Source organism: Gavialis gangeticus, unplaced genomic scaffold (assembly GCF_001723915.1).
Source record: "Gavialis gangeticus isolate Ggan-Ray unplaced genomic scaffold, GavGan_comp1, whole genome shotgun sequence".
NCBI classification, from domain to species: domain Eukaryota; kingdom Metazoa; phylum Chordata; order Crocodylia; family Gavialidae; genus Gavialis; species Gavialis gangeticus.
In genome coordinates this window covers 25163915-25187567 of record NW_017728996.1, presented here as the reverse complement: position 1 = coordinate 25187567, position 23653 = coordinate 25163915, and the positions used below count along the sequence as shown (strand labels likewise).

Below are 23653 nucleotides of genomic sequence, written 5' to 3'. Positions count from 1 at the left end.
GGACTTCATGGGTCATTTGGTCCAAATCCCCTGTGCGAAAGGAGGAATGCTACTCCCAAAAATTCTAGTCTGACATTAAACCCTAAATTATTCATTCAGGAGCAGTCATTTCATTAAAGAGAATAATATACCTACATCAACTGTTCTCAGTAGGAGGCAAGTGTTAATTTGTAAACTGTCTTCACTAGTAATCAAAGGATCAAGTTCTTACCAACACAATATAATTTGTCAGGTGTAGACTGATATCCAGGGTTGCAGGCACACTGATACTTCCCAATAAGGTTGACGCAATGTCCATTTCTGCACAGGTTGGTACTTAAATCACATTCATTAATGTCTGTTTCAAAAGAGAAAGGGAAGACATAAATCTGTAGTGCAACAATGAGCAAATGTCATAGATGCATGCACGGTAGAAGGCAGGGAACGTAAGCTTACAAATGACCACTTGCAGTATAAATTGTATTTGCACCATCATACCTACACACGCTGAAATATTTGGAGCCATTTGATGTCCTGGAGGACAGTCACAGCGAAAGCTTCCTTCTGTGTTTATGCAAATTCCACCACGGCATAAAAGAGGATTCCGCTGACACTCATCAATGTCTGCAAAAAGAAAGGAGCACAAATCACTGCAGGAAGTAACTGTCTGTGCACATAACAGAATACATTGCTGGTGCTAAGAATAAATGTGTGTTTCAGCTTCCAAATGTATGAATATGAAGCATCCCCTCCCCCCCTCCCCAAATATCTCTTCTTCTATAAGAAGTATTCCGAGTCCCTTTCAGTCACTGATATTACTTCCTTCCCATACCCCAAGAGACACAAACTTTCCCAAACAGATACCTTGCCCCACTCTCTCAGAAAGTACACAAAACTGCTCCTCTCTTTCCTGTAGATAATGTCTTCATTTTTCCCTGTCTCCCTCTATTTTTTCCTACCCCACTCCCTTTCCTACATAAACATACACTACGGGTCCACCAGCTTCCTTTGGCTGATTCAACACCCAGCCATCAGCTTCAAAAGCAGCAGGAAAAGGCTGCATAAGAAGCTATTGGGTTCTGAAGAGTGAAGAGGCAGGAGCTAAATGATATTTATGCTAGATAAGGGCCCTACCTGTCTCTCGGTTAATCCCTGCTGGAACCCATTCACCTCCTGCACCACCAATGGATAAAATTCTAAGGGTTGGTTTTACATCACAACCCCATGTCACCGTATGTGTTCTGCATCAGTCATCATTTAATATTTATACTGGTGTTTAACTAAGCTTCTCTTCATTGCTCCAGAGGGTCACATTCTGTTCTCAGACACACTTTAATGAAACCAAATAAAATCTGTTGCCTTCTACACTCTTGATTTATGTCAAAGGAACTCGGAGCTCAATATGGCTCACAATGACAACATTAGTAAAAACCTGCTGCCAATCCATGCTAATCATGCCATGCCACAATCTGTGAGATAGGGATCTTGGGGATGAATTAAGAATCCTTGCCTTTTGTTCATTTGTGCTTTGGCAACCTTGAGAAGTAGCTAATTCATTCTTGGGGTGAAACCTAAGCTCCCTCTTCAGGGTCAGCTCTCAACTGAGTTAAGTAACTGTCACTTCTAATTAATTTAAAATAGAAAATGTCAAGCCCCAAGCCCAATGAATGCGAAGTATGCTGGCATCCCCATTCTTTGTGGGGAAATAAGCCTGAACTTCAGTACTCCAGATAAATGGAACCACAACTCAACTGACGGTTCCAACTAACAAGGTTTGCAAATCCAAAACCAACCTGATTTACCTATTGTAGTAAATGTGCTGATCCAGTATAAAGGAACTTTGATGACACATGTCCTATTTCAGTTTCCAGAAGTACAATCAAATTAACAAGACTTTATGAAAAAACAAGCCCAAAACATGGCCATTGTGTCCCATCTTTAGTACATCATTTAAAGCATACCCATGCAGTTTTTCATCATCATGAATCCACTTTCATATCCTTCAAAACATTCACATTCAAAATCCCCAGGAGTATTGACACAGTTCCCCTGGCCACAGAGATCAGGAGATATGCGGCACTCATCAATATCTGCAACATAAAGCAACAGTTTAAGTGCATGTTAAAAAATCACAAATCAATGTTTTCTTTTAAAAGCCATTTCCTGATAGCTAACAGCCAAGCACTGTACCTGTACAGTTCCTTTCTTCAGAGTCAAGTGCAAACCCGCTGTCACATTTACACTTAAAGCTGCCAATAGTGTTTCTGCATTTTCCATGGGTGCAAAGACTGGGGATCATTTTACACTCATTGATATCTGAAAAGGAAACAAAATAAGTTAATAGATTTTAGCATCAGTTTGATTTTACTAAACAGGAATGGCTAAATACCTTTCCTAGAAGTTTAGGCTAGTAAAAATCTCCAGCAGAAAGGAACAACTTTTTGAAAACTGCAGCTGCAGTTGATGCATAAAACTGCCTGCATCCATACAACAATTCTTAAGCAATTCTCTAATCCTTTAACTCACAGATTTCAAAAGTGATTTAGAGATAGGTATCCTTAATCCTATTCACTGATGGGTTAATTGTGGGGCTCATCATGTCCAAGTTTCACTTGGATATGAATATTTTCTCTCCATATTAAAAAAGAAACAACAACCTACATGCAACAATACAGCAACAGATTCAGAGAATGATTTGAGGTGTTTTGGGAAATCTGTAACTATGCATTTGTTGTATTTATTAATATTTAAGCCAGTTTATTCCTCCTTCTAATTGTAAAGGTGAATACAAAAACCTACAGAGACAATGCTGAATGTTGAAGAGGAAAGCAAAAGTGACTACACACTGACTGAGAAGTGGGAAATAATCTCCTTTGAACTAATAATGAGAAACATTTGTAATGCAACTAGGTTCTAATAGGAACCTTCCTGCAATGGAAATCTAATCAAACCTTTTTGCCTCTCATCTCCTCTTTTTCTAATCCTGCACCCTAAAGTAGGGGGTCTCTAAAGCATCAAGACAACAGGTTATCAAAAGTTTTGGCATTTTATTTAACAGAACAGATTTCTCACTCCCTGAAACCACTCTCCAAGAAGGAAACAGGAACCATGCTCGTATACCCCCTAACACACACAACTGAGGAGCACGCAGGGGAGCAGCTCAAAGGACTAGCATCCTTCAGAGTTCAGCATATCACTTTTTTGACAGTCCCATCCTCTTTTACAATTGGAAGCCCACAAGAAGAATTCAGATTATGTTCCATTTACGAGGTAAGCACTAACACATATCACTGAAGCTGCCTGAGATTCTTCTGTTAAACAAATATTGGCTTCTTTGTCTAACATAAAGCTGATCCAAAGCCTACTGAGGTCAACAGAAAGACATTCACTGTCTTCAGTGGGCATTGGACCAGGCCCATGGCAGCCAAAGAGAACTGCCAAAAGAACCACGCCATCCCTGGTTTCTGAGAAAAATGAGGTGTCCATGAGTCATAGAAAATAATTAACATAAATAAAAGCACATGTCACACTTTTTATGGATAATTAATGGCCTAGTAACTGCTTATAAATCTAAGTTTGAAGCAATCAGCAACATTCACTGTTCTCATTTACTTTTGTCCCTATTCTTCAAATTTCAGTGCATTTGTTTTTCAGATAACCAGTTTCCTTAAATTTCTGTTCTGAACATATTAATATGCACTTGCCTTTATGACAGTATAATGTTTAATCTACACAGGTAACTTAAGCTAGAAGCGGTCATTGTGGAACATGTTTGAATGTCGCTGTGGAAGTCCCATTAATACTTCTAATTAATACTCCACTGGTGGTACTCATTTCTGCTCTGTTCCATGCATGTGGCACACAGCTTGCTTTTTAAAGGGCTGCAATATTTTACATAAAACAGAGTCTTTGAGCTTGTTATGGTTTGTGACATGCAGAAAATCAGGTCAAATCAAATGTCCCTTCTGGCCTTAATTCTTATGAAATGCAACAGGATCCACCAAAGTACCTGAAGTGGGGATTCTTAACTCCCACTGAAATTTCCAAAGCCACAGGAGTTTATCCAAAGTAAAGGAAGAGTAAAAACTGAGTAAAACCAACAGTATTTGTTGCTAGTGCTTTAAAAGTTATTTTAAAATACCTTACATACCTTTGGAGAATGGCTTTCCATTTATTTCTACTCTAGTAGAAAACCCAGGTCCTCTTGGACAAAGAGCAGAATATTCAGGTGTTCCCTTTAAGGGGCATTCCTCACATTCAGAGCCCCATGCTGCACCCACAGAACAGCAGCAAGCATCCATTCGGTGCCGGCCTGGTACTTGCAATGTACATTGTTCATCTTCATGCTTTAGGTAGCAGCTCTCCAAACGAATGTCTGTTGGGTAGTTAAACAGTGATTTGATGGAAAATTGAGAGGGAAGGGAGTGGGAGAGGGAGCAAATGAATGCGAATTTAATGAGCAGCAGAGGTATTGTTTCTCAAAAACTCCTTCTCAGAAAGCCTTGCCTGGGCAGAATGCACAGAGATTATGTATAGCTCTTTCCCCCGGACTAGTGACTCTAAATTTTGGAATTAACGTTTCCAGATTAAATAAACCTAATATGGTTTAGCATTTAAGATTGATTTTGGATTAGGAAGGGGGTTGTAGCTCTGCTACAACCTATGCTTTTGTCATTCAGTATTAAAAGCTTAAATATTTATTATTAAAATTGGTAAATATTCTCTGAATGGAAGATAAGCAGTACTTAAAATCAATATATTCTGCTGTACTCCACAAACAAATGCTGCATAGATATACAGCAGCTTTATAGGCCTCATCAAACTGAGACGTACATTAACCCTGGCCTGGAAGGACTATCTTTGAAGACAAACATTATTAGTCTCAAGCTGAGGCTGCCAATAAAAGATGTCAAGTTGCATCAGGTTTGCTGATAGGTGTTAAGATACCATCTCTCTACTAGGATTTGGGTCAGTGCTTCTGTGCCATTTTACATGGCCACCAAATGGTAAAATGCTTTTGCAACTGAACTATATTTGAACTGGCAACTTAAAATTGAATGGCTTTGCCTCCCATTACTGACCTATTTTTAAAACTGCCCTGAATAAATTTTATTTTCCTTTTCACAAGTGGGGGCTGCAAACCTTTGTTTGTCATACAGAGATTTGGTTGGGCTTCCCCTACCTCCCCAACAACAGCAAAAGAACTGTAACTGCTTAATACCTACCATGACACATCCGTCCAGAAGCATCTAAAGTCATTCCGTAGGGGCACTGACAAACAAAGGATCCCAAGGTATTGACACACTGCCCATTGGTACATACTCCAGGAAACACCTCACATTCATTGACGTCTATTTAAAAAAATCATTAAAACAAAGAACATACATAAATTACAGGAATATGATGGTTCCAACATTTGTGCTTTAGGGCAGGTCACACAAAATATCAGCAGCTTCCAGAGTTTGGCAAAACTCCAAATTCTTGGGTTTTGCTAAGCAAGTCAGACAAAACTAATTAATTACAGCAAACTGCAAATGATTAAGGTATTAAGCGCTGTTATTGTGCAGTTGATGTACCTATTGAAATCTGGGTCATAAATACAAAATTAGGTCACTGACAAAGATGCTCCATTGCACATTCATTGTTTGCCAGATTTTTTAGAAGTACTGAGGTGCTGACAGATGCAGACAACTGCCTACTGAGATTTTCAAATGCACTGAGATGCCTGCTTCTCACTGGGTGCATATACACGAGCTCTTTACTGAGGAGTTGACTGATTAGCTCTTCAGTAAAGCATCACCATCTACACATGTGCCGATATTAGGGAGGAGTAAATTAATTAATTCCACCATAAGACAGTATTGTCAGGGACAGTACTATGTTACAGCAGAGTCCTTTACTGTGCAGAAAAGCATGTGTGGATGGTGACTGGGACCTCAGCAGCTTGAGCCAGGGCAGACCAGCACCAGGCTGGCAGCAGGCTTGCGAGGGGTCAGCCACATGGCTCCACAGTTTTGACACTATCATGCCCCAGCCAGCCCCTCCACTGCTCAAAGCTGCCACCTGGAGCCCGGGGCTGACCCTTAAGCCTGCTGCCAGCCTGAAGCTGCTCCGCCCTGGTGGCACATGAAGTCACTGGGCCCGGGAACAACTGATTCTGGCACAAATTGCACTTAAGTTTATTGAGCTGCTTTAATAGCTTGTGTATATGCACTCATTAAGTATGTAAATATGTGAAAACCCAATATGCATCTCAGCATCTTTCAGCACCTAAACAGTAAGAATCTGACCCTATGCCCTTTAATAAGTTCCTCAATATATCCATGGGAAGCTTATATTTTATCTTGTTTACATAAACATATCCTGAATGTATTTTTAAGTGGTAAACTTGGTAAACTTGGTTTTGTATGATTAGGAAGATAAACTCAACCAGCTGAAGGTGATTGAATATAAATAAATTATTAGCAATATCAGGACACTGGCCTTGCTGAAAAAGGCAAACGTTTCATATAATAGCATTTAAGCATTTTTATTGAAAATTGTCTCAGAAATTATATTATGGTCCAAGATTGAATATGAAAAAATTAAGGAGTGGAAACAGGTTGTTAAAACAGAATGTTTCTTGAACCATGTAGCTGCATCCCATGACTGAAGACAGATACCAGGAGATGGTAGCTCAGATTTGTTAGGCATATGGAATAAAATTCCTCCAGTTTGTGTGCGTGTGTTTTGGTGGAGAGGGGTAAGGTGGGAAGAGATACCGTTATGGGGCCTCTTCACAGGTCCATGGCTTACCCATAGACTAGACGTGATTGCCAGTTTCACTCCTTCACTCCTCATGTTATTTCCCTGAAAAGCCTGTTTTAGTCTTCAGTCTTGGAGGGGAAGGCTGAATGTCACCTTTTGGGAAGTAGACATTATCATTTGACCCCTTCCCCAATACCCTAGTAAATTTCGTGGAGCTTGTCCTTGAGTTCTTCATTCTGATAAGTGCTTAGATTCATAGAAGCCTAAAATGCTACTTCAACACACAAAGAGTACGTATAACTAGTTTAAGAAAATTGGGGCTCCCATGGCCCATTGGCCTGAGAAGGATTAAAGCATGTAATGGTTATAAACTGAAGTACTGCTACAGGAAATGCTGCAAATATTGCATCTACATCTTAAAATCCTTACAGTGTTCAAAATGTCCTACGCCTTTCCTGGTGGATAGATATAAGTGGGGCCACCATTTTTTGCCCTTTTCTTTCAATTACACAGTCCAGAAACTGTGGCTGAGGTCAGATAAGTTATGTACACTGGGTCTGCAGTACTGATGTGCCAAGGTATTCAGTCAGATTTGGAAAGCAAAGAATGTGTGTGGGGGTGTTCCTCTTTGTTTGCTTTTCTTTTTGTTAAAGAAAAAAGAGTGCTTCTTTATAGAAGCCACATCTGGGAATCATTTGTTTTTTAAAATATTTTAACTGCAGTGTCATGTCAGATTGTGTCAGTCATGATGACCTACTACAGTTTGAGATGCTGAGATGATGCGTATATGGGAATATACCGTGCTTTGGCAGGGGTCCAAATCAACCCAAACAGAGAAAGAAAGAGAGCTTTGGGGTTATAGCTTCTCATTGTGTAATATGACCAACTGAAACATCACAACAAAAACCATATTTTAGAAAGCGACTCTTTCTTTAATTAGCATTTTAGCGTGGTCTGACACCAATTCCATGCACAAGAAACACTTATGCTTTGAATTACATCCAATTTTACACAGTGCAAAGTGGCTGAAGCCTAACATTACAAATAGTAACAAAAGAGAAGTATATTATTTATATATTTTCCTTTCTCTCTTTTTAAAAATTATAACATATTCTTATGTATTCATGAAAGGTTAAAATGATTATATCCAACTGTTATGTCATAATGCTACAGTTCTGTAATTATGGATGCATTTTCACACATTTTTGACCTAGTGAATTGCTGAACAATAAATGGCAAATGTTTGATAAAGCAGAGCCAGCTCCATACAGTACTACAGTTTATATCATAAAAAATGTGAGATCAGAGTTAAACTGAATTACAATGGTCTACTCCACTAGACTTCAAGAATGCATTCTAAAACCAGTGAGAACAAATTTAGTGTAATTCTCATGATGTCAATGAAGAATTTGACTTGGGATTCGTACCATGGTAAATTGACAGTACTAAACCAAAACACCAACTTTTTTTAAAACTCAGAATGTGATTAGTGTTTCAAAGCAACAATAAATACCTTCACACAATGTTCCCCTTATTCTTGAATGTCCTTTTGGGCAGATTGGGTCTATAACAAAACAAACAAAATGTGAACTGTTTACAATACCATAATCCAGAGTTTGCTGCAGTGACCTATTTTAATTAGCTAAAAAGAAGATGTGAAATCTGAACTTTATAGGAAGTATTTTGTCAGGTAATAAAAGCATATAACGGAATAACTAACTAAACAATAGGATGTAAGCAGACATGTGGATGCATTCTCTCTCAGTTCTAATGTATCCAAGTTACACAAGCAAACTAACAGTGGGTTAAATAACTCCAATGCCATTCATAGCAACTTAATTACATTAAATTATTATTGTTCTGAAGTCACAGCCATTGCAGCCACTGAGTCCTTAGTGGCTAACTTGATTTATCAGAAATTTCCACCAGTGGGAATGAATTTCTTGGAGAGGGACCAGTACAGGCATTCAGCCTGCAGCCACACCCTCTCCCCTGCTTCCCGTGCCTTCCAGAGACTACGGTGATCCCATCTGAGGAAAACATGGGGAGCAGGCTGGGGGAAGAGAAAGGGAGTGGTGACTCCTGCTTTTCTCCCTTTCTGAACCTGTCTGGGGAAGAAAGGGAGCAACAGGGCAAAGTTCCCAGCTGCTTCTAACTCTGGGGACTCTGGTATGAGGAGTGGGCAGAGGGCTTGTGGCACTGCTGCCTCCACGCAGCTTCCAGTGCCTGAGCAAAGGGAGAGGGCAAAGGTGCCTGCCTGCTTCTCACACCGGAGACCTCAGCATATGAAGAGCCAGTGGGGAGCAGATGGTGGCTGCTCTTCCTTTCTCCTCCTGGTTTATGGAAGCAGATGGAGCAGCTGCCCTGCCACGTTCTCCAGACCAGGGTGACCCCAGTCTTGGGAAGGCACAGGAATCTTTCCCCTGGCTCCAATCCTCCTGGTCTCTGAAGTGTACAAACATACATTCCCTCCTCCTCCTCCCCAAAAGAAACTCTCCCAGGAGGACTTCTACCTGGTTTGAGTTGGCTTGTTTTTCTCCCGCAACTGCCATTTTTGGTCCTGGAGAAAGAACTTGAACATGTACAAACATGTACAGAATGAGGATTCTCCTGGTAGAAAATTAATGTTTGTACATAGTGGGCACATTTACATGTGAAATTAATGTGAAAGAATAAGCTCCAGTGCATATTATGATGGAGCCTATTGCTCCCTGGTGCTATGTCTCTATGGGCAGCTGGGACCACAGCACATTGAGCTGGGTCAGAGCAGGGGTTGTCACCCGGGGCTGCTCTAACCTGGCTCAATGTGCTGTGGAAGGACTGGCTGAGGCATGAGGATGCTCTACTGTGGAGCTAGCTAGCAGGGACTAAAGAGCGCCACCACAGCGTAGCACTTGTATTTGCAAATTCTACCCTGAGGAGGAGTTATTAATTTCCTGCAACCTAACAGGGCTGTACGTGTAGACACTGAAACTTTACTGGGGACCTAATTAGGCATCACCATAAATGTCTCATGTAGATGTGCCCAGCCAGTGTTAAGTTTCCAATATCATTAATTTTGACAAATGCAGTACAGTGATACAAGATATACCAAATGACAGATTATAGGTGTGATAAATTGCTATAAATCTAATTTCAAAATATATTTACCATAAGATCAAAATACAGAAATGTATAGCACTAAATTCTAAACTTTTATCATGTTCCTTTTCCATGCCAACTAAGAAAAGGATAACTGTAATGCACTAGCTAATGTCATTTGACCTATGATTTTGCTGCTATGGAAGTGTCACTGGCTTTGTTCAAAACACAATTGGATGGAATTTGCAGAAGTCCTGAGCACTGGTGATCTTTGCTAGAAAAGCTTTTCACTGACCACTTGCAATTTATTTTGTATTGTGATAGGTTAAAGGGCAAGCAAGATACAGCCAGTGGCAAAATTACCTCCTCCCAGCCCCACTGATCACACCTCCACTAAATAAAATTTGTGTGGGGCTAATATTGGGTTTTAGAAATTAAGACCATGCCTGCTACCCGATGTGATGTGGCTAAGATGGTTCACTAGGCTTTGTATGAGACATCCAGTGAGTAAAACAAGTGCTGGATAGTTTTAAAAATCTAAACAATTGTCCTTTTTGTGGGTTTAATCCAAATGACTGAAATGCCAAAGCAGTTAGTCCTTCAGATAAAAATAGGAAGCGGATGTACTGATATGGTCTCATAAGGTCCTCGTACTGTCAGTTATGATGATACATGAGAATAAATCAATGGTCTTACCTCGTTCACAGGGTGTACATGGGCTACCCCAAGCAGCACCCAGTGAGGAACAGCACTGGGATTTGAGAGTTGCTCCATTGATATTTATTTCACATCTCCCATCCACTATACTCTGCCAGCAGGTGCCTTTAACAGTTTCTGTTGGGGGGTGGAAAAAACAGGATATCACCATGCAAAATGCTTAGCACTGGCAGAGTTCTCATTCCCCTGCTGCTTGCTGCTCAGAGTAGGTAAGACAGCTTAAGTGGGAGAAGTAGTAATTCATTGCAATATATATATATATATATCAGCAGTATATTACCGTCTCCCAGGACCACGTATTTCACTCACAGAGCCATAGTGTCATTCAGGACTATTCTTGGGGTGGTCCAACTGACACACCACTGCTGTTTAGACTACACCTCAAGTTCAAACCCAGCCCTTTCTCAAGATTAAATTTTCATAAGAAGGTGCCCCTTGTAGCAGACAAGCCATCTCTTCAAAATGATGCCTATGTGCCTATATGCTTGTTACAAAAATCTCTCACCTCTCTCTCAAATCTGAAATGAAAGCACATTGTGTTCCCTCCCAACAGCTAAAGTAATTTTTTATGTACCCACAGTAATGGCGAAAAGAAATATTTTCTTAACATTTTCTACTGAACTTATCTGTCCAAGTTATTTTTAAATGCTTTCTGGACTCAGTATACAGTATTTGTATGTCACTGGAAATTTTCAACCAATGAACATATAATCTTTAAATGAATAAATACCTATGCAGATGGTTCTTGTTGTATCCAAAGTACTTTCAGGGGAACATTCACAAGCAAAAGAGCTAAGTGTATTTTTGCATACTCCATTAACACATGGGTTAGACTCGCATTCATCAATATCTAGAAAAAGAACACTCTCATTAGTGGCAGTACCTGCTAGCAAGACTTCAGAAAGCCTCCTTCAGTTTGGTTAAAAGTAAAAGGTATCTTGCCATGTGACAAGATATTCTTGCTATTCTATTTTTCAGCTATGGAGCTCTTCATAGAGGATTGGTCAAATACATGGCCAAAAGATGTACTAACACATCTCCCTAGTATAGTTTCCTAGGATTACAGGAATGCCCAGCACTGCTACAGAACCTTGTTTTCTATGGAGATCCAGGTGTTGTCTGGTTTTCCAGTTAAGTTGGTCAAGTGATTTGGCCATACATTTAGCCAACGACTCAAATGGATTTAAAATTAAGACTTTTTATTCTTCACTCAAACCCACATGTACAGTCTTTTACAAAACAATTGTACTTTATCTATACTAGCACTTCCCCACTCTTGCCAAAAACACTGGCACAGTGGCCCTGGCAGCAGCAACTGAGGAAATGTTAGTTCACATCAAGTGGAGGTGTTTTTTCCACCAGGTTTCTAACTCTTGTATGTGGTAGCCTTGAGAGCTGCGAGGTGGCTAACTCTTTATGTGGTAGCCTTGCCTTGCATCCATTGTTTCCCTTTCATTTCTAGACTTCACATTCTTTGTCTTCTTCAGTGTTTCAGACATGCCTGGCAATACCTGAGATTTCCTTAAGGCAATTTATAAAACCATGAACTGTTGATATCACTTTCTTTTCATATAGCTAATGATTAAATAAATAGTATGAGAAGTTTTCTTATATAAATCCATCTGCATGGCAAAATTTAAAGTCCTATCCCTGATTTTTTGTCAGAATACAAAAATCTTACATATTTTTTCTTAATATTTTTAATATTCATAAACAAAAGTATAATATTTCACCAATCTCCCTACTGTTCTCAGTAAATGACTCTAGAGTAAATCTGTGTCTCGTTTGGATTGGAAATTTCACTAGACTTTAAGCTTTGGTTGACTGAATATAAACTAAGTATGTTTTAAGCTTCAGCATGAAATGCAACCATTCTGCTTTGCCTCAGCTGGAATTCATATCAGCTGCTAACAAATAATACTGTATATGATACAAGCTAAACAGACTCCAGTAACATGGTGAAAAGTTTTAAACTTCAATTAAAATAGCTTGAATGTAATGGGGTGTTATCAATTACCTTCACATGTTTTTTGATCAGGCTTGTATATAAATCCTTTGGGACAGGTGCAGGTGAAACTTCCAGGGGTATTTCTGCATTGCCCATTGTCACAAAGCAGTAGGTTCGATGCACATTCATCAGTGTCTGCAATGAAAATTAAGAGAAAAAAGACACCCTGACAAGAGCCCTTTCCAAGAAGCCACATTTCATTATGACTGATCTTTATGTGTGTGTATTTGTGTGTGGTGGGGGATAGAGGAAGTGGGGTGAGAGAGAGGGAGAGGGAGAAAGAGACAGATATGTCTTTCAAAACATTTGAAAAATGTTGGAGATTTCTTTATAATTTTAGAAGCAAGGCCTCTGAATTTATTTCAGGTAAAAATGCCCACTCCAAATAAAGCTACAGTATTATTATAAAGTATAATAATGAAATATCCTTTTACCATTACTAATGATGACTGGCATAAAAATAAAGGTAACAATAACAAATTAATTCATTTAAATGAGGCATATACCTTCTAGAGAAAGTTGAATACTTACTGTTTTCAAATTGGAAAAAATTTGAAAACCCTTTCAAATGTTCTTGATCCCTTACCTGCATTCTACTGTTCTGTTTATTCTACTAGAAATTTTCTTCAAAATTTCTCACTGTTCACATTACCAATGAAGCAATGCCACTGGTGGCAGAAATTGTGATAGGCACAAGTTCAAACAGGCTGCTGCTAAATCACCATATCACATCTAAGTGAGACTAAAAGTGGTTAAAGATGTCAGCTTCCATCCTACACTTGCAGCAGTGCTGAAAAATCTGAGTGAAAATACTAGTGTGGACATGATTTCTGGGAAGCCAAACTGCAAGACCTCTTAAGGAGACCTTTGGATAAATTTTGGTCACTGGAGAAAAGCTGCAAGAAGATGGCAAAGGGCCATGAATGACAGGTGAACATTAGGAAGATGCAAAGACCAGCCGGGAATATTTGGATGCGTCAGACAAACCTCAAAATGTGTTGAGAGAAGTTGGGAAGACAGAGAGGGTCAGAGCAGCAGATGGGAACTACGGAAGTGTTAGAAAAGACGGGGAGATTTGAGTAAAGCAAAATCTCTGGGATACTTCACAGGAGTCCAGAAAAAGTTGAGAGAGAGGAGCAAAGGGAGCATTAGAGAGGAATAGGAAACAGCTGTGATGAAGCATGAATATGCACTGGCCTAATAACTGGGTGGGCTTGGGGAGCAGCTAGAAAGGTCACAGATGAGATGGGGAGGAGATAAATGATACTATAACTAATGGGCAAATGATCTAGGATATGAAACATGTTGGAGGACAGGAAAACCATTAAAGAGCCCAGAAATGAAGACAGAAGGATTAAGAATAAACAACAGCACATCCAAAATATTCAATTTTGATTTTTGAAGTTTCTCTTCCTTACCTCAGAGAGAAAGACAAACATCAAAATTTAATATGGAACTTTTAATAGGGAAAATGAGATATTTCATACCCAGGCAATTTTTTCCACTTGAATCCACTTCATATCCAAAATTACATCTGCATTTGTATGTTCCGTGCAGATTCTCACATTCTCCATTGGGGCAGAGTGCAAGATCCAAACATTCATTAATATCTACACAGATGCAGAAAGTTAACAATCAGTGTTTTTCTTTTGGAATATCACATTCACTAAACTAGACAAGATCATTCTTTTTAATAGCAAGTTTCCACAATTTTTCCCATGATGAATTTTCAGTTAGTAACTCTTGTGAAAACACTACCCCTGAAGAATGAAGAGCATCCCCATTATGGTGGCTAAATTCCAGCACTAACCCAAAGGTGTCTGTGAATCCTGCAATGGCAGACACAAGCTGGAGATTACTTGAGAATCCTTACATGATGACTGGGAGAATGAGGATCTCACACCTGAAAACATTCAGTGCTAATAATCACTGAGTTTCTGTGATTATTATAACTTTCCAGTAGGCCTGTGCTTAAATAGTTTTTACTGATTTTTTCCAGCAGAACACTAATGCACTTCCTGCTTTCAGCTGAAAGCAGCCTCAGTAGGCTCAGCTGTGAATACTGGTTACAGATGAAAGGCTTTGCCAGATCTGGCTCTAGCATTTTTAACACTTCAAAGGGAAGTGCAAGAACCAACTAAACTCTGGTCAATCCTGATGAATTATGACACTATTAAAATGAAGTCACTGTGAATTATGGACAGCTGAAAACACTTTGTTTCTTATTTTACTCCAGAACACGGCATGTGCCAACTGTCTAATGCGGGATAACCTGGGAGTAAGAGGGATCATTAGAGAGCAATTCAACAGCTTAAAAACTATTTTCATCATTTTTTCACAGTTGGTCTTTCACGTCAGAGATATGGTACTCAAAATGATGACTTTTTTTTCCTCAAGGCAGTTAACTGAAGGGCAATTTACAACCTGATCTGAATCTAGGTTGGATAAGCAAGTTTTTATCTCAACACATTCTCCCTATTTTCAACAAGGCATAAGATATTTTAGCAGTAGTTGGTGTCACCAGGCCTGTTCAAACTTTTGTAATTAAGTTCACCATCAGTGTGGCACTACTACTTATCGTCCCACCATCCTTTGTGACTGAGATAAAAATAGCTAAGTAAGATAGCAGGCCATTAGCACGTTATGGCTTGCTAACTCAATATAGATCCAGGGTTGTGTTCTCTATGTAATGGAATATCAGTATTATAATAATAATCTTTTACAAATCTTCTTTTTCCAAAAACTGCATAAAAAAGCCTGATAAGAGTGAGTGCTTACACTTAGGCTGTCATATTGCTGAAATGGTATGCTCTCTTGAGTTAAACCTATGCACGTTTCTTTGAACAGGATGAAAAAAGCAATTCATACTATTTCCCAGCGTCCTTCCCTCCAGACTGTAGTAGTACGGCATCACATTCACACACCATCTCCCACATTCGTAGCCTGAATGTCTTTGGTCATAACCATGTCATGCATTCTTACCAGCTCCTGTTGCAGTCAGGCCTGGTCCACTGCTGCACAAAGCCTGGTATTCAGCTGAAAAATATTTAAAATATTTACTGTGATTCTTTTTAGGTTAAGTTCTTTAAAAGTCATCTTACAAAAGCAGGTTCATTATCTCCTTGTAGTAATACAACTGTCCATTTTGCTAAAAATGTCATTACTCTAAAACTACAAAACATGAAGCTATTTTAGCTGGATCATTCAAATTCCATGTGCAATTTAGCCAGACAGGTCTGGGCACATTTTTCCACAAATCCAGGCCATAACGGTGACATGGGCGTTTAACTAGAATATAGACGTGCAGAATAATTCTGTGGGAACTCTCAGAAAATTGAGCCTCTCATTCATTTTTATAAGGAAGTCCGTCTCATAAGCATCCTTGTGGGTCAATGTGTGAAGAGCTTCTGAGCAGATTATCTGAGCTACAGCCAAAGACAACCTACTTTCAAAAGTTCTTGCTACATTTTTTTCCTTGAACAATTCCCTCCTCTCCTCCACTCAAAACTGAAGATGTTCTATGTACTCTTTCTTTCTGAGTTGGCATCTTTAACAGTAGGAAAGGTAGGCAAAACAGTTTGGAAAAACATCTCAGTGCTCTGTTAAATTAATTCAAATATAAAACAGAAGTTCCTGGCATTGTGTCCTATACTTACAATAGTTATTAACTGTATTGGGCAGTAAGAAGGGAGCATGCTGATTCCAACAGCTGCTGCTGGAAAGGCTTTTTCATGCTCTGATAAAGTTCTAATGTTTTGTTGCTATTCTAGCTAACGAGACCCACTGCAAAATAGTGACCAGCAAGCGTGTGTTGAAGATCATACATCAGGTAAATTAACCTGATTTGTTTCAACTGGTTACATGTCTCTAGCCCTTTTCATGAAGTTGCCAATTAAAACAAAGACACACTCCTTCCCTCCAAAGCTATTTCCATGCTATGCATCATCCAGAACATTTTTTTGATTACAATCATAATTTCATAGACATGAAGGGAACCAATGGATGAACTAGGAGCCCAATTCTTCCAACTGGCTCCATGCAAGTATCACTGGTGAGCTACTGTTTTACTTATTGGCTCCGACAGCAGAGCTATGCCAGCACTGCATTCCTTCAAAAAGTGCTTTCCCAGCAGCAGTCCATACAATGAGGAAGACTACAAGGTTGTCAATGCACCATTATGATCCAGGTAAAATAAACAGTTTTAGAGGAATCTGATGAAAGGATAAAATATTTTCACTCAGTCTTAACTGACCTTCCATTTCTCTGTGCAAAATCTGAAGGCATGATTTTGACCCCACAGTTATTTGTGGACACACTTTAGGTAATTCAGACAATCAAATATCTAAATGCCAGGTGCATTTAATATCTAAACATTTAAATGATCTAAACTGTGTCCATAAATAATGTGAGATCAAAGTTATGCCTACAATTAACGAAGTCCACCAAAATGAAAGCTGTTGCTTGAAAATCTGTCCTAATTCATGCAGCTACCATGGGCCAAATTCTTGGTGTTAAACATTACTCTTTAAAAACAGTCACTCCTTCCTTTTACATACATGCAGAATAGAAGACTTTTCCAAAAGCGCAGCCACCTGTGTGGTATGCACCTGAGATTACAAATCCAATCCTCTAGATTTAGGATATGTAAGAGACTTTGTTTTTTATACAATGCTTTCAGAACTGTTATAAATCTCAACAAAAAGTGTAGGTTTCTACTTATCAAACGTTACACTACCTGAATTTTGGGCAGGACAAGGCTGGCAGGGTTCTCCAAAGGCATAGTCAGTGCTGGCACAACAGCATTCCGATTTAGTAACAGCACCGGTCAGTGCTCTTACACATTGGCCTCTCTTGTATTCACCATAGCATGTGCTTCGCATATGTGTATCTAAATATCAAAAAAATCCAACATAATCCTATTGTAGGCACAATAAAATACCATAAATAGATATAGTACTAGATTTCAAATGCTGAATGTCAAAGCTTGAGACATATTACCGAACAGGACCATAAGAAAGACAGTCTATCAAAATATTTTTTGGAAAATTGAATATGTGGGCAATTTAGCAACATAATCTTTCATTTTCCTGATTTATTTCACCTGAGTATCTCAAAAAAATCTTCAGGTGGCCTGGAATCATAACAGTAGCCAAAGAATCAGGGACCCATAGCTGATGCCTGGATTCCAGAACAATTTTTTTCTTACTGGAAAAGATAATCCTGCCTAAACAATGCTATTTTGGAATATTCTGTTTTGTTCCAAAGTGCATAGGTGGGACTCATTTCATATCAAATTGTGTGTTTGTTTTCCAAAGTTCATTATTTGTTCCTTATTCATAGTGGGCCAAATTCAGCACTGGATTAAGTCAAGTGAGTTGGTATACTGTATAGTATGAGGATCGGGAAGGAGTGTTCAGCTACGAACTCAACTCCATAGTTTCCACAGTACTTTCTGGTAAGAAAAAAAACCCATAAGAGAAAACCAAAAACACTAAAACCTTTGTTTTAAAGTCATAATTTCAGGTAAAACACACAAAAAAACCCTGACAGAGATGGTCAAATAATTTCTAATACTAACTAGAAAAAAGGTCAGATAAGGATTCAGCAAACACAAATAAACAAGCCAAGAAGACTACTTCTATGTATAAAATGAAGCATGTCTTTTCCAGATTGGGGATTACACATGAATATGTTAAATCAGTGCAACAGACTCTGAAGTATTTTACAATGGGTTAAGAACACAAGGACTGCCATTTACTGGGTCAGACCATAGGTCCATCTAGCCAAGCACCCTGTGTCTTACTAGCAGAGAGTGGATGCTAACAGGGAGAGTGAACTGGGTATGAAGAGCGTTTCTTCCACCATTCCTCTCTCACTTGCAGCCTCCAGTATTTAAGGTCTAGGAAGTTCTAATTCAGAGGCTGTATATCTAACTCCTGTGCTCAATAGCTATTGATGCCCCTATCCTCCAAGAATTTGTCCAATCCCTTTTTGAGTCTGTCAGTTTTCCACAACACCTGGATGCAATGAGTTCCATACTTTAATTGCACACTGTGTGAAAAAAAAACTTCACTTTGCTAGTTTCATTTTGTGACCCCTAGTTCTTAGATAGTGAGAGACAGTAAATCTCTATTTACTTTCTCTTCATCCTTTAATAATATGTACACCATTATCGTATCCCCTCTCTTTTCTAAACTGAACAGGCCTAGTCTCTTTAATCTCTCATATGGAAGCCCATCCATACCACTAATCCTTGTTTCCCTTCTCTTTACCTTCTTTAGTTGAGGTGCAGGGACCAGAAGTGAACACAGTATTCAAGGTGTGGATGTACCATGGATTTATAAAAGGGCATAATGATGATTTCATTATATTGCAATTGTTCTTGGTCGGGCAAAGAGATAGATTTTTAGTAACCAGAAAAGTTTTTATGTCTTGCTTTAAAAAGACTAATATGTTGCTATAGAAGACATTTGCTTACATGAAAATGTTACTCATGAGTATAATGACAAAACCAAAAAACCTCTTGTTATATACAAAGAATTTCTCTTGAAAAAGGGAAAACTACAATGTGCAAATGGGAGGTACATAGGAACACTAAGAAATGGAAAAGGTATACAAAACATTATGAAAACGAAACGGGTGCTTGTGCCTGCTGTATATTATTAACAGGTTTGTGTGACTGTTTTAAAATCATGAGGCCAGATTATCAAATGATGAAAACCGATGTAGCTCCATTGACTTCAACACAGCTATGAGAATGGACATCAGCTAAGAATACGATTTGTTTGTTTTAAAAGAGAGAAAAATGGGAGAGAAAGGAAATGGAGCAAAATGAACTATCATAGCTAATGTCATAGATAAATGTATCCATTAGCATGGGAGCACCCCCCCCACCTCCAAGCGGTATGTTCAAACTACAAAGAGTCTATCATTCCAGATTGAATGCCTTAGCCTAGTTAACTGCAACTCGCCTCACAATGAGCTTGTCTTACCAACACACACACGTCCATCTAGTCCCACTGCAAGTCCAGGGAAGCATTCACATCTGAAAGACCCATCAGTGTTCACACAGCGCCCGTTCATGCATATTCCAGGTGTCTCGCACTCATCAATGTCTGTAAAAGAACAGAATAAGCTTTATTAAAAATAAAATTAAACAGTTTTCAATGCCTGGCTGAAACTTGCATTTGTACAGCTTCTTTTCAATATACCCCATAAAAAATAAAAATAAAACAGACTTCACCAAGTGAAATATTAATGCAAATACATTTTTCATTAAAAATAAAAATCCCAATATTAGCTCATTCTATATAGCAGAGAAAGCAAAATTCTGCATTCTCAGGATTTTTTCCCTGTTCAAATAGCTACATTTTCCTAATATGTTCCCTAGAGATGCATAATCTAAAATAAGGGTCATTCAGGCAAAAACATAATTAGAGGAAAAAGGAAACTCTGGCTGTTAAGACAAAGGACTTGTGTAGTGTTTGACATGTCATTCCCTTTCTGTATTACCATTTAGTTTTTGCTTTAAGAAAGCAGGCCAGAATGCAAATTAAATCTTTGACCCTTTTGAAGAGCCTTCATGCCTCCCCCACAAGAATATTTCTTCTTTCTGCTGTGAGTTCAGTTTTTGGGAGCACTATTCAATGCTTATAGTCCAAATCCTGCCTGCACATCATGTCCTCTTGGTTATCTGCATGACAATTGTGTTATATTATATGCTTGTTATAACACATTTCCCTTTTCCATAAACTTTTTAATGGGGAAATTGCACATCAGCCTTGCAAGGAATTTTTTAATGATCTGAGTGCTATACAACTGCTAAGAACAAGCTACCAACTTTGTCCAACAATAGCACATGGAACAATAAGCGCCATAGCAATGAAACAAAAGGATGAAAGCTATTAATATTAGATGGTTTCAGGAAAATGTCCAATTAGTCAAAAGTTTTTATAGACTGTGTACACTGCGAGGAATGACAGCATTTTCTTGACACGGGGAACATGCTATTTTGTGTAGCCAGCGATTAAGAGGGAAATATTTTAATACATTGTTTGGAAGCACGTGAAACATTTGCAAAATAATCACTTCATGACAGCTCTCCTTAATGTATACAACAGACAGCATGTGCGACAATTTCCTATTTTCTGACCTTAAAAGGGCAAATTGAGAGTGAAACACCTCTGTGTTTTACTTAGTTTGTGTTGTTTGGCATGGAACATAACTTTTATGATCCAAAATTCCTTGTTCAAACTGTATTTTAAAATAGAAGTTCTATTAAAGTACACAGGCCAAATTCATTTCACTTTAGCCTACCACCTTTTATTCTGGTTCAGACAAATGGACAAATTGTGAATGCTTTTTCTATTTTTTACTCAGTCCTTCCCCAGATAGTACTCTCACTGAGTTTGCTTTAAGAGCTGAGTTAGATTTCAGAATTTGGCTATACTGTGACAGTGGTGTGGACCAAATTCTTAATTCTTCAGCAAGTATACACGTTCTGTGAAGAACTGGTGCAAGAGCTCTTTCAAAGACAGAAGTGAACAAGCTCAAACATGTATATTTCCTCCTTAAATTTCAAAACATTTATTAAACTCATCAAGATAGTAAAGGTTGGAATACGTAACATTTTTTCCTGTAAAACTCGAAGCACTTTACCAAAGTGGAAACATCACCATTTTGCAGGGGGCAGAAAGTTAGGGCATGGTGGCACCTAGTTCAGAGAGGTATGAGTTTATGCAGGCAACTCCGTCAGATGCTGAAACATTTTACAGAGGGAGAAACTGAGGAATAGAAAAACAAAGTAATTTTGCCCAGTCATGACATTTTAAGTGACATCCTGGCACATCCCTGACTTAAATGGAGCCAGGACTTCACAACTGTAGAGGCAGGCACAGAACCTAAGATTCTGTTTACTGGACTTCGAAGCCTCCTTTAGTAGAAGGCTATATTTTGACAACCCAGATGAGTGCCAACTTTCCTGCACTTAACTAGCCAGTGAACCTCAGCCTTGTTCTGAAAAAGCTATCTACCAAATTAATTCTCTGGTCTAATCCATCTTTGCCCTGTCTTCTTGAACTGCTAATTAATGCCAACTATAATGGCCTTTTTTGGATGGGTATCCTAGTTAGTATCCCTACATTTTTTAACTGAAGACATCATATTTATCAAGCTACTGAAAAGCCACTTTCAGCAATTGCTAATCTGAGCAAAATGTTTTATCTGAACAAAACAAGCTCAGAATCTACCCGGTCTCTCCCTGCCAGTCCCTTATTCGTATTTATAGAAATCTGACAGCAAATCAGACAAGGGACGCTGTAATGGTTAATACATTTAACCTGCCTTGTATTACAGGGAGCATACAAAACTATGGTATAACATTCCTTTTTGGAATATTTTTTCGTAAAGCCTGAGTGGAAATTTTCACAACCAGCCAAGTATATGCCCCATATTCATACTTGCATAAATGCCAGTTTTATGGAACTAAGAGTCTATTCCAGTATTGTTAATGAGAAGTTAGAAAGTCTTCTTAAGGCACCCATGCTTGAAATCTCAATAACAAATGAGACCCTTAGAAAAGTATTGCTGCATATATAGCAGACCTGATAGTCTTTTGTTGGTCCCCAAAAAATTTGGCACAAGCACATGTGTGATTTCATGTCAAAACTGCTTGGTTACCTGGCCACCTTGTTGCATAACTGTTGGTTTGTGTGCACATATACCCAACCTGTATGTACAAAAGCAATACAAGAATGTGAAATCTGGGGCCAAACTCTTGGATGGTATACACTGACGTACCATTATTCAGCTTTTACAGAGCTGAATACATGTACACCAGCAAAAAAAAAAACTGGCCCTAACCATAGCTCACAGTGTAAAAATCTGGCTCTCAAGGTTATTTACAGATGCTACTACTTTTGTGTAGGAGAGAAACCAATAAACTCTATCAGCATGCACAGAGGGGAGTCATGAAGATGAGCAATAATAACAACAGAAAAATCATGCAACAAAAATTCAAATAGAATACATTCACCCAAACATCTGTATACGTATATACAAGATGGGTGTGTGTGCACACAAACCAACAGTTATGCAGAAGGGTGGCCAGATGCCCAAGCAATTTTGATATGAAATCACACCTGTGCTTGTGTCAAACTTTTACAGGATCAAAAAAAAAAGAATATACAGTTTGCTGTATATGCAATACCGCTTTTCTAAAGGATTCATTGGCTATTGAGTTTTCAAGTGTAGTTACCCTAAGAAGACTTGCTAACCTCTTATTAGTGACACTGAAAAGGACACTCAGATCCCTTCTACATATTACAGCTATTGTGCAATTAACAAGTTAATTGTGCAATTAAACTGAAACCAGCTACATGTGCAAAGTACTTATCACACCATAAAAAGCTCCAACCAGTTTTAAAGTTAGATCTGAAAAATATGTACTAACTTGATAGCTGGGTGCAATCCAGCTTTAATTTGCATGTATAGCAGGCTCTCCCCTGAGGCTGGGAGCCCCACCAGCCAGAGAGGCTCCCAGCTGCAGAGGTAAACCATGTTCGGCAGGGGATGGAAGTCCCATACCTGAGGGGACTCTCAGATCCTGCAGCACCCAGCAGCTGCAGGATTCTGGGTCCCAGCAGCAGCGGGGCACAGCTGTGATCTCCCAGCCCCAGAGGTGCATGGTGTGCCTCACGGCTGGGAGATTGCAGTCCCACAGCTGACAGGACTCAGAGCCCCAGCTGTGCCCAACATGCAGCCAGTACTTCAGGTCACCTATTTGCCAGTGTAGGGGGAGCCCAGGATGGTAATCCCAGGCTCCCCCTGTACTGGCAACAAAGTGCAATGGGATATAATGTGTGATCCCACAATCACGTGTGACATGGCAAGAAGTGCAATTGTGTGGATCCCATACTGGATCCTATTGTGCCTTTACCTGAACGTGCAGAGGGGACCTTAAGGTTACATGAAACTAGCATTTAAGTATGAATATGGGGCATATATTTGGCTGTGGGTGAAAAATTCCACTCAAGCTTTATGAAAAAATGCCAGAAAGGAATGTTACACCACATATAAGCATAAACAATACTTAAATGCACATGTACATTTGTGAGTGCTAAA

At 39.0% G+C, this 23653-nt stretch overlaps 1 protein-coding gene across 1 annotated transcript in view; it reads right to left on the bottom strand.

Annotated features, from left to right (window-relative positions):
* Positions 1 to 23653, bottom strand: part of FBN1 (fibrillin 1) — a 234959-nt gene that overhangs the window by 91724 nt on the left and 119582 nt on the right. The window contains exons 16-29 of the mRNA XM_019503825.1: positions 19525 to 19647; positions 17268 to 17420; positions 15515 to 15568; positions 14020 to 14142; positions 12542 to 12667; positions 11255 to 11374; positions 10504 to 10641; positions 8240 to 8290; positions 5205 to 5330; positions 4130 to 4354; positions 2170 to 2295; positions 1941 to 2069; positions 478 to 603; positions 212 to 337 (exon numbers count right to left, since the gene is read on the bottom strand). Coding sequence (XP_019359370.1) covers positions 212 to 337; positions 478 to 603; positions 1941 to 2069; positions 2170 to 2295; positions 4130 to 4354; positions 5205 to 5330; positions 8240 to 8290; positions 10504 to 10641; positions 11255 to 11374; positions 12542 to 12667; positions 14020 to 14142; positions 15515 to 15568; positions 17268 to 17420; positions 19525 to 19647 — 1746 coding nt within the window. The remainder of the gene's footprint in view (positions 1 to 211; positions 338 to 477; positions 604 to 1940; positions 2070 to 2169; positions 2296 to 4129; positions 4355 to 5204; positions 5331 to 8239; positions 8291 to 10503; positions 10642 to 11254; positions 11375 to 12541; positions 12668 to 14019; positions 14143 to 15514; positions 15569 to 17267; positions 17421 to 19524; positions 19648 to 23653) is intronic.